The 11,726-nt window shown below is 41.4% G+C and overlaps 1 protein-coding gene across 4 annotated transcripts; it reads right to left on the bottom strand.

Annotated features, from left to right (window-relative positions):
- Positions 1-619: 619 nt before the first annotated feature.
- Positions 620-11,111, bottom strand: c19h18orf25 (chromosome 19 C18orf25 homolog). 4 transcript variants are annotated; one of them, XM_037752675.1, is made up of 5 exons: positions 10,883-11,100; positions 8,373-9,257; positions 2,475-2,645; positions 1,885-1,999; positions 620-1,124 (listed from the first exon to the last, which is right to left on the bottom strand). In XM_037752675.1, exons 2-5 carry the CDS (start codon positions 9,190-9,192, stop codon positions 935-937), a joined length of 1,296 nt encoding a protein of 431 aa, XP_037608603.1. In that variant the 5' UTR covers positions 9,193-9,257; positions 10,883-11,100; the 3' UTR covers positions 620-934. The 4 variants fall into 4 exon arrangements, with proteins under 4 accessions (XP_037608603.1, XP_037608602.1, XP_037608605.1 ...); XM_037752674.1 differs by having other exon boundaries at positions 8,373-9,260; XM_037752677.1 differs by lacking the exon at positions 2,475-2,645 and having other exon boundaries at positions 8,373-9,260; positions 10,883-11,097.
- Between the last annotated feature and the right edge of the window lie 615 nt (positions 11,112-11,726).

Here is an 11,726-nt window from a genome sequence, read left to right on the forward strand (position 1 = left end):
GAAACAACTTATCAATTGATCGAGAAAATAATAGACCGATTATTCAACAATGAAAATAGTCGTTAGCTGCAGTTCTAGAAGAGTTGATGCTAGATGAGAAAATCGATACCACTCTTGACCAAAAAGGTGGTATCAATCTTCTCGTCTAACTCTTGGCAAGAAAGCGAATGAGCGGTAATTTCCCAAAAGGTCAAACCATTTCCTTTAAGATAAACCAAACCCTTCCTGACAGCACCAGAGCATAGGCTGGACCTATAGCGGCACATAGTATAGTGAAGCAAAGCTAGCAATGCAGACTGAACTAAATGTGAAACCAGTGGTGAGACTTTTGAAAACAAAAATGACCCTAGACCGGCAAACTTTGGTGGTCTACTCTACAACAGAAAGTGTACCAGCTGCCTTGACCCCAGGTGACTACAGATAAAAAAAAAATGCCGAATCTGAAAAATCTGCACGTTCAGATTCTGTAGTGAAGCAGGTCAACAGCCGCGTCGTGATACCGACCTGCTCTTGAGCAGCAACTTTGACGTTTTCACGATACAGCTTGCACAAAATGCCAACCTACGTCCGTTATCGAGGGGTAACTGAGGTATTAAATGAAGGTAGGATATTGCTATCATTAACAGATAAATCAGTCCACCTGCACTTGAAGTGCCGTGCCATTTTATTACAACTAAATTCAGAGCCAAGATCAGGGAATCACGTCAGTAGAATGGCTTCGATACATAATGATTGTTTAAACAGTAAAGTTAAAAACAAACAGTGCTCCGGAGCGGGGAAGTGTCCACGAGCGCTTACAGGCGAGGCCGCAACTATGGGAAGGATTTCAGCCGTAACATGGAGGCAAGGCAAGAGGGATGAGGAGGAGGAGGAGGAGGAGGAGGAGGAGGAGTGAGAGGGAGATATGAGGAGTCTTCAGTGTGTACAAGTTGTTTTAAAGTAGGTATTTGTGTCCGGCGTCCTCGTCCAGTGTGAGGTCCACCACTTCAGGAGGGGACGCCCAGTTGGGCTGAGGGGAAACAGTAGTCCAGAGCTGGGGTTGATTTGTGCTGTTTAACTGCTCCACTGAGTTCTCCTTCCAGGTGGACAGACTCTTTATCACCCCTCCGCATGGGTGGGCACATCTGGATTTAGAAAACAAAAGAAATTTAAGAAGTTGAAGTAATTTGTTAAAACAATTCAAGTACAAATAATATTTGTTTTTAATTTAAAAGTAGGACTGTCAAAGTTACGTCACTAATTTCTTCAACTTATTAACACAATTGATCTTTTTGGAAGTTTTAGCCACTCAGTTTGAAAGCTAGAGTGAAGATACTGGTTATCATATGAAACTAGAAAAAACCTAATGTATCCATTGGTACCAACCATGTCATACTAGCTTGTCAGGAAGGAGGTTAAATAATGCTCCAAACTTGCGCTAAATTTTGGCGAGGAAAAACTGGCATGGCCATTTTCAGTCCCTTGACCTCTGACCTCGAGATATGTGAATGACAATGGTTTCTATGGGCACCCACAAGTCTCCCATTTACATACTTGCCCACTTTATGATAATCATATACAGTTTTAGGGCAAGTCATAGTCAAGTCATCACACTGACACACTGACAGCTGTTGTTGCCTGTTGGGCTGCAGTTTGCCATGTTATGATTTGAGCATATTTGTTATGCTAAATGCAGTACCTGTGAGGGTTTCTGGACAATATTTGTCATTGATTTGTGTTGTTAATTGATTTTCCAATAATAAATATTATTAGTAGTAGTAATAGTATTATTAATATATTAAATACTTGACAAATCTCCCTTTTTGAACAGATAATAAATGTGAGATTAAGTATTTTAATCGATTGACAGCCCTATTTAAAAGTCATCCCACTGAAAGTATTTACCGTGCTTTCTCTTGCACTCCGACTATTTCCACCTCGCTGTCGGAGGAAGCAATGTTAATCTGGCCCTTGTTGTGTTGAGAACTTTCCTTGTGCGACAGCGCTGCCTCCACGTGGCCTGAAACAAATAAAGAGGAACAGAGTCACACATTGTGAGGAGGACCCCAGAGCGGTAGAGAGCTGCAGGCCTCGCTGACACATAAAGACTGCAGCTGCTTTGACACAGACAAGAAGAAAGACGGTGATGAATCTGACACTCTGTGTGTTTTGAAAAGCTGACTGGATAGCATGGAGCGACACACTGGGACAAAACAGAAACTGTGGACTTTTATATTTTTGACAATGTCGGCTAGTCAGTCGTAAAGGGTCTTTTGTCTTGAAGCAAGGCAGCGAGAGAGTTTTATAGCGCCCAATGCAAGCCAGTGGTGTGTGGGTTGAAGGCAGTACTTCCAAAAAAAAAAAAAAGGGCATCTTGCTGCGACTAATAAGAGCATTTCCCCACATAGCAAGTTGCCACCCATGCCTCTAACTGTCCTGTCTTCTCTGAGAGGAGTGGAAATTATCAGTTTGGATTCAGCGGGTTTGTAACTGACCTGAGATAGAGCACAGAGCTCTTATACACCCAGAGTGAGCTGCCATATCCTGGCCTCTGTGTGTTTTTAGCTCATGCTTTATCACCGTGGGTCGGACTGTATCCACACTCATACTCTCCTGGTTAGAATCAGTGTCTGAAATATCATAGTGACCCACTACTGGAAGCCCGTCTGCGGAACACAAAGAAAACACTTCATTATTCAAATCATGCTTTGGAATCGTAGGATTTGTTTGAGACTGGACACTGCATCCGTAGTCCTGCTTGCTGCAGCGTGCGTCTACAATATACACAAGATAACACCCTGTTTGTTTTTTTTATATTATAAGAGTAAATAAATAAATAAACCTTTAGCATTTATTTTCTCTCCATTTATTGCTTTTAAAATAACAGCCATTCACATAAAAACTACACAAGAATACAGTCATTACAAAACACTTCAAAATGATCTTACTCAGTGAATGAAATGTAGTGGGATAATAACAGCCAGACAACAGAAGAATAACTCTGTGAGGAAGAGCGGGGACATGTATCTTTGTTCTACCCTGTAAAAGGAGTCCCTGGGAGAGAGACACACACAAACACACTGCTATCATCCAGACGTATCCGTGGGTGTGTGTGAGGGGGTTTCGTCTGGACAGCATGTACTATGAGAGCCTATGAATAGCTGATTGGGCTGAAACAGGCAGGTACCAGGGTTACCAGAGAAACCGAGGACGTGCCGATGTAAAGGCCGTGTATTAAAGATAGAAAAAGGACTAATGTAAACCAGGAGAGTCTCTTTGGTAAACAATAGAGTGTCCTTAGTGTTTGTTTTTAATGCACACAGTTTGGCTCCCTTTACCATGTCGACAAAAACAGTTGATTTAAAGGGTAATTTTCAGTTCTAACAAAAGCAGGACAGCAGTTGTTGGATTCATTTAAACCCAAATGTAAGTAATTATGCACCAAAAACACCACACAGTTTGAAACAAAACCATTAGGCCAACAAGAGAAAACAACTAAATAGATAAAATGTTCTGTCAGTCACCATTTATCAGCATAAGCAAAGCTATACCTTGCACACATGCTGCTGATGAAAACTAATTTGGCCTTGCACATTCTATATACTAATATAACCACATGCAAACAGGTGGGGAAACGATGCCTCCAGCTTCATCAGTCATAGGGGCGACACATACACATACAGAAAATGTTTTTTTGTTTTTTTTTAACTCATCCTAACTATAAATATGATTAGGCCAAAGATTCCTTCATCAATGTCTGTGATGGTTAGACAGTGTTGAGAACCGTGACACAATGATCTTCTACGTCAGTAAAAGTGAAAAGAGGGTTAAGGAGGAGTGCTTCCACCTCAAAGACCACAGGATCTGAACCAGAGAAGGCCACTTGATCACTCGGATCAGTCCGTTTTTAGGAAATCAGTAAACATTGCCATGCACCATACTGCAGCTGGACTACTGCGGTATAATTGTTAGTTTGACGCCTGGGTTTTCAGTTTAAAGTCAAGCTGCGGGAACACGCGGCGGCGCCTTGTGGAGACACAGGCCAAGCTGGCAGACCAGTGCAAATAAAAAATGTACTTTTGGTGCCTTCAAATGGGGTCGTGTTTACCGTGTTCACGAGGGGGAACGCCCCCCTCTTGTGGTATTCGCGACCTCGTAAGTCAAAAGTTTCTGAAAGCTCCGGGTTCACGAGATGTGACGTGTTTGTTGACGTTGTCAGAAATGGCGGAGGCCATGGAAGTTAATTTTTCGGTACATAATAAGTTAATATATTGTATTTTTAGTCGTATATTGTTTTTCTTCGTAATTATATAATATGTCTGAGGAAAATGTTGATATTGCCAAAGGCCTCATCTTTTTCCTCTGTCATTATGCCTTTGCATTTCCTACATTATGTTACCCACTTGCTAGCCTGCTAAATTGTTAGCCTCTGTGGCTTCTAGATGCCAACAGTAAGGTTAATATTGCAGTTGCTTAGCAGCGGTGTTCTCACAACTTAACCACTTGAACGGCAAGCACACTGCGTACACGACTTCCCCTGTTATAAACACAAGCTCACGAGTTTCATTTGAAGGCAACATATTATACGAATGGTAGATTTGAGGCCCTTGACATCGCAGCTAATAGCCACAACATAGGAACCCATGCCTTATATGATGTCCATAATCTATACATAGGATACTAAAAATAAACATTGGGAGTCACTCCTTCCTCACTAGTTTCTTGTTACTGCACAAAGGCAGCAATAGCAGCAAATGTAACAGAGAGGCAAATTACAAAATGTAAACACATCTAATCTAATCTAATCATAGGATTTTAAAAAGCAAGAAATCGTGTGGGTTAGTATATTGTGTTTATATTTATAGGCAAATCTATATTGTTATGTAAATGTTTTGATGTTAGTAAAGCTATACCACCAAAATAAAGGTTGCCACAAGATTTAAAAAAAAAAAAAACATAGTTCAGGAGAAAGAAGGGTAATGTAGTGTTGAAACTAGAGCTGCAACAATTAATCGATTAGTTGTCAACTATTAAATTAATCGCCAAATATTTTGATAGTCGATTAATCGGTTTGAGTGATTTTTTTCAGAGACATTCTCTGATTCCAGTTTCTTAAATGTGAATATTTTCTGGTTTCTTTACCCCTCTATGACAGTAAACTGAATATCTTTGAGTTGCGGGCAAAACAAGACATTCAAGGACGTCATCTTGGGCTTTGGGAAACACTGATTGACATTTTTCACCATTTTCTGACATTTTCTAAACCAAACAACTAATCGATTAATCAAGAAAATAAGATTAATCGACAATGAAAATAATTGTTAGTTGCAGCCCTAGTTGAACCTAATTTCTAAAGAAATAGTAGTATGATGCTCTAGCTATCATTCCCAGCATGAAGTCAGAATGACAAGGCACATGCTATTAAGCAGCAGCACCCCACCTGGCACTGTCCTGATGGCTGTCCAGGTGCTGTAATGCACAGTCTGTTACTGTGTGAATGACATAATCAGCTTCTCTGCGTTTGTGTACAGCTGGTACACATAAACAAACGAGCCATAGGATAAGCAATACAATAAGAGTCCTGACTCTTGAGATATGCCCCGTGTCCGTGTCACAGATGCTGCAGAAATCAAACGGGCGAGTTGAATTATTCTGAATGTCAAATCTCACAGTGATTCAGTGCCAGCAGATGCACTGGGCCTCAGGTCAGCACAGAGTCGTGTTCAAATGACCAGCTCAGGCCCAGCTGCTGTTGATGGTGTATCCGTTTAGTGACCTCGCATCATTTACCTATTAATACCCATTGCCATGCGTTCTGCATCAACTAGTTCTACACTTGGTAAGCTCAGAGTATGTAGAAGTGAAATCTAGACATTCAAGAGACCGGGGTCTGGAACACCTAGATTTCCATTCTGAGTGGCCACTTCAGGTAGGATGTTGTTGTTGTTGTTCATAGGGGTGGAGGTGAGACTGTTGTTCTCTCGTGCCAACATGTAGGCAGCCATAGTCTCAGAGGACTCTGACGATGGCAAAAAGGAACTGGGCGGGGATGGGCGTACTGCATGCTGCTGCCCCTCTACGGCGTCACTTGAGCGTTTGGACGAGTCGTTGTCCGAGTCGAGGTGTGCAAGCTTTTCCATCCAGATGCGGAAGCGCTCCTCGGTCTGGCGCTGCATCACGGCAAATCGCGTCATGGCCTCCTCCAGAACGCTGCCGATGCCGTTCCTGTCCCACGAACTGGTGTCCAGCAGCCCATGAATCTGGGCGCCCACTCTGGATCTCTCCGTAGCACGTCTGAAGCCAGCTTTAAAGACATTGAGGCCAAGCCATAAGAAAATACAGTAGCACGTTCATGCTTCGGAGGTGGACTTTTGTATTAAAGAGAAAATGACAGTTTGGTTTTTGGTTACGTGCAGATCGACTCTTTCATGCTGATGGACTACATCATGCAGTTGAAGCACTCAAATCTGTGTGCGGGATGTAAAAATGGTTGAAAACAGTTCATGTAGTACGGATCCCTAGAGGGAGATAACTGGATGTCTCGGGCGACTGATTCAGTGACCGTGGTTAGGAAAATGTGTTACCTGGAGAGACTTTGAGGTAAACACCCATTTGAGGCAAATTCAGGGCAACAGTTATGTCTAACTACATTTTCAGCTAAAACCTCAATCATCTGTAAAATATGCGGCAGGGTTAGTACCAGCCAAGATAGGCACTTTGTATAATACCTCTATAGTGCTCCTGGACTAAAATCTAAGACTAGATTAACTAGTTCCACTCTGTAAACACACTGAGTGATCAAAACAACAATGTATTAAACTAAAAACCTTGACACACCACCAGCTAATTCTGAATTTAACAGAAAAGAAACACTGTCTATCAGAACCAACCCAAAATATTATATTCTATGAAATGCAATCACAGTGAACAGATCAGCCTAAAGTAAATGGAGTGACTTCCAACAGAAGCAGCAGGCCTGTAAATAAATACCACCCAGCTAGTAGCTACTTATGGAGAACTCAACTCGCCCAAGAGAGTTCTCCAATCATCAGGAAACATTAGATTAACTAAAGGAACAAACATGGGCCAATGGGCAGACAATACTGCCAGTGTATATTCGTATTATACACTTCTTAGATTTCAGCATACAGCCATACTCAGTCAGAGCTTTATATGCATTAATATGTTCTAGTCGATGACACAAGAGCTATGTGACATGTCAAAAAGTGCTACAGTACCCATTATAAAGAAGAGAACCACCTGTTTGCAATTCTAAAAAGCCTCTTGTGTAGACAGAGTGACGTGTATTATAGACATAAGTAACAGTGCTTATATTTTTAAGGAAAGTTTGTTGTTTTGAATTTCTTGTAATCTTAAAGGTCCTGACACACCAAACCGACGGTCGGCCATCGGACAGTTTGGGGCCGTCGGTGAGCGTCTGTCGGCCTAGTTTTTGCAATGTCTTCCGCACCGTCGACTCTAGTCTGCCCGTGTCTGAGGATTTTTGGCCGATTCAGCATGTTGAAGGCAACGCAACAGTTGGCCTTCATCGCCGCTAGTTCTTTGATGTCGGCTTGGTGTGCCTTAGGGAATATTCAAAAGCTGCAGAAAAGCACTCAATGCCTAGTCTTTGGGTGCTATAGACATTCACTAAATATACGTCTTTAAATTTGAATTTTCATTTCAAGCATTCTATCAAAATGGCACATTAAAGATGATTTTGAGTCTAAATTTGCATATACAAGATGCCAGATTTCTACCAGCACGCCAATGCTGAACAGTAACTGCAGAGTCTTGCAACTCAGACTAACAGCAGTGTGATCATACACCATTCATTGTCTATTTACAGCAAAGGCTGAGGATATAAATGGCTCACTGGTTGAATTGCAGAGCTCGCAATATAGGTTAGATTAACATTATCACTCCATGAGTTGAAGAATGTTCACTAGACTTCCACAGCATGCAAACAATGAGACAAAGTTCTAATAAAACATATATTATATTACTACAACTGATTGGCCATAGGCCCTCCTAAACACACAGTCTATGTATCTAAAAACAAGGTGAATGAAGAGAGATGATGAGTGAGGAAATAAAAAATAAAAAAGAAAGTGATTGATAAAAACACAAACAAAGCAGTGCTTGTACTGATCTGATATTGCAAATGTTTTGTACAGCCCCATAACATGTTCTTACTATATGTGGCAATGTGTTTGACTCTGATGGATAGTCATCTTTGATTATCATACACTGTAGACCTATATGTTTTTCTATCACTATGTGATGCAGTGTTTTACATTGGATATCTAAGTGGCTGCTACTGTTACCCTGTACTACTACACACTGGTAGTAGTACTGTGCTATAAGCATGTGTTGTGAACACTGGATGTTACCTGAAATATCTGTCTTGATTGTCTTGCTACCTCCTGAAGTGTCATCATCGTCGTCCTCAGAAGAGCTTGTGCTGGAGTCGCACGTGAGCTCGCTGTCACTCGTACTGCTGTCCTGCAGCAAGTTGTACTTCTTCCGTGCTGCTGCCTCCCGTTTTTGCCTCAGCAAACGCATTCGCTCCTTGTGTTTCTGGCTCCGGTGACCTTTCACTTTTGCCAGCTTGCCATTGGTTTGTTTTTCCTGCCCTCCCGCTGCTACCAAGGCGGGCTGGCAGCGGTTTTTCTTTGCAGCCATTGCATTGGGCGGCATCTCGCTCTCTGAGCGTGACCGCCGAGACTTCCTCCCCCCTGCAGCCGTAGCAGATGATTGCCTTCCTGCTGCCTGCCCAGCATCATTTGCAGCTTCCATGTCGCCCTCTTCCTCTTTTCCTATGGGAGGAACAGCACCTTCTTCCCCTGAGGAGAGTGTGTCTGAGTCAGCAAGGTGGCCGCTGGATGACGGGGAAAGCATGCAGGGGTTTGAGGAGTCACTCTCATAGATATGACGAGATGCAGGCTTGTCACTCCCTGTAGAGGCATGCTGGGACTCTGGGGAGTCTCGGCGGAGCTCCTTCATCAGGCATGGCATGGAGAGGAGACTCTGCTCTCCCTCTGTATTCAAGGGGCTGTCTTCCTCCTTTTCCCTCGGTGGTGAGCTGGTACTGGTGGTGGTCTCTGTTTTCAGATGCTCATCGGCTGTGGCTGATTGTGCTTCATCAAGGCACTCTGGGGGGCACTCAGCATCCACAAATTCCTCTGCCTTGTCTGAGTCAGCCATCTTCATGCTAGTTGAGCCCACAGCCCAAAGGTCCAACAAACATGGACCAATGTGCCTGGACAGAAGCTCACCTGCTGGAAGAAAAACATATCACTGATTCACAGTCTGAAATCTGTGCATTAGTGCAAGAGGCTGTATGTCTGACAGCATAGGTAATATTTAAGAGTTTTATTAAAACAGTAGGCATTCAGAATTATTATCACAATGCCCCCAAAATGAAATATTTCTATTTTAACATGTAGATCGCCTGTTCAACTATAATGGTAAACAATGCTAGCCTATTCAAACTATTTTCCCTCCTTTACAAACTCGCTGTTTTAAACTTATTCTGTGTATTTTGTACTGTGTTAACATGTTGCACAACTACTGGACTGTTCACATAGCAATACACAATATGTACATACTACATTTATTTATTGACGCACTGTACACACTATGTTCACCCATTCACTCTGTATCTTTTATATCTCTATTATTGTTTTTATAATTTTTGTATACCTTTACCTCTCCTGTGTTTCACTCTGTTTGCTGATGTTGCTTCTTTGACACCTTAATTTCCCTCTGGGGATTAATAAAGGTTCATCTTATCTTATTGGTAAACAATTGTAGTTGCATAACTACTGGACTGTTCACATAGCAAGAAACAACAAATAATCGCATTATATTTTATGCAACAATTTGGCCAGAAATTACCATTAAGCTAGCTTCTAAGAGCAATGAATGTTACATTTATTTTGATTTTTATTCTACTTTTACATCTCAAAATAGCCTGATAATGATTTCATAAAGGTCTGTTAAACCTCCTCAGCCACATTAAACCAAGTATGTGCACTATGAGACATTAATTAATGGTAAACAATGCTGGCATATTCAAACAATTTCCCCTCCTTTACAAACTCACATAAAACGCTGTTTTAACTTATTCTGTGCATTTTGTTCTGTGTTAACATGTTGCATAACTACTGGAGTGTTCACATGGCAAAAAAACAATAAATAATCGCATTAAAATTGATGCAACAATTTGGCCAGAAATGAACATTAGCTGGTAAGAAATTACCATTAATCTTAGCTTCTAAGAACAATGAATATTTAGATTTTATTCTACTTTTACGTCTAAAAACAGCCTGATAATGATTTAATAAAGGTCTGTTAGCCACATTAAACCAAGTGTGTGCACTATGAGACATTAATAGGTGACTGAATTAATAGTTAGTGGTGTCTGTGGCCAGCTAGCTGAAGCTAACACAGGCTCCAGGATCCAGACACTACTTTTGTAGCTGCGTAGTGAAGCTAACCTCGGTCATAACCTTACACTCTTCTGCAAAAACTTGGCGACAAGAAGGCGACAAGTCATGGGTAAATGTTCAGGTTGCAGGACAGCTGCTTCACAAGATCCTATAAATGGAAAGCCGTATCTAGATCTAGTCACCCAGGGGCGTCACAAGCAGGATAATGTCAGCTAGCTAACGTCAGCTAGCCAAGGCCAATGAAAAGGAGGCTTGGACGTGTGGGGTATTGTAAATGCGCAGTGTAACTGAAGCTGCGGACGAGATTCTACTGCGCATGCGTATTAACACACAAAGCTCTGACGCGTCACCTAACCTCCTTCAATAGTCCTTGCTAACGGCTAACTGCTCAGTCAAAGCAGTTAGCCACATTAGCATGTTTAAATCGGCTAAGCTAGTTTACAACTTACCGCGGCGGTTACTTCTATTCTTCTTCTCCCAGACTTTTCAACATCTTCGGTATTTTGTAGCCTCTTTGATTGACGATGCGTGAACTGTTAAATATACTTTACTTTCTTTACTAACTTGTAGTAATAACGTGCTTTTGGCGCAGTGCGCTCGCACCTCAGCGGAGCTCCCTGTTAGCCGTTAGCCGTTAGCTGTGTGTTTATTTTAAAATGTCTCCATCAGCCAGTCCGTCTTTTTCACAAAGCTGCATGCGTCACTTCCGGTGTTATCTTCATAGTCGAGCGCCCCCTGTGGGTCGGATACTAGTGGTACTGCAGGAAGGGGAAATTATACCGCAGGATATCATGTCTTCCACAATACAGTTGTAACTAAGTACATTTACTCAAGCACAGTGTTTAACAACTCAACCACAACAGATATTAATAAAAAAAAATAATAATACATATATTAATTCAATTTCAAGCAATGTTAATGCAAGGCACCTAATACGAGAAAATGTAGACATTTTATGAGAAATAAATAAATTACCGCAGGACATCGTATGTCTTCCACAATACAGTTATAGAGGCATGAATCTGACCATTACTGGTGGGAAGTACATTTATTCAAGCACAGTACAACTCTGAGGTACTTTACTTGAGTATTTAAATGTTATGCTAGCCTGCTGTATTTAATTTATTTATTCATTAATATCATTATTATTATTATTTTTTCTTCTATTTTTATATATATGTGTATGTATGTGTGTGTCACTTTATTGGGGATAACCAAGATAGTAATAATAATAAAAGAAAATGCCTGGATCACCCTGATGGCACCCATTACTGTAATATGTTTCTACCATAA

This window comes from Sebastes umbrosus, chromosome 19 (genome assembly GCF_015220745.1).
Source record: "Sebastes umbrosus isolate fSebUmb1 chromosome 19, fSebUmb1.pri, whole genome shotgun sequence".
In the NCBI taxonomy this organism is placed as follows: Eukaryota; Metazoa; Chordata; class Actinopteri; order Perciformes; family Sebastidae; genus Sebastes; species Sebastes umbrosus.

Coding starts and splice junctions, on each gene's coding strand:
- c19h18orf25 (XM_037752675.1), bottom strand. CDS start 9,192: ATGAAGATGGCTGACTCAGACAAGGCAGAGGAATTTGTGGATGCTGAG. Junction 2,000..2,474: donor AGCTCTGTGCTCTATCTCAG/GTCAGTTACAAA, acceptor TATTTGTTTCAG/GCCACGTGGAGGCAGCGCTG. Junction 1,125..1,884: donor GGAGTGCAAGAGAAAGCACG/GTAAATACTTTC, acceptor TTCTAAATCCAG/ATGTGCCCACCCATGCGGAG.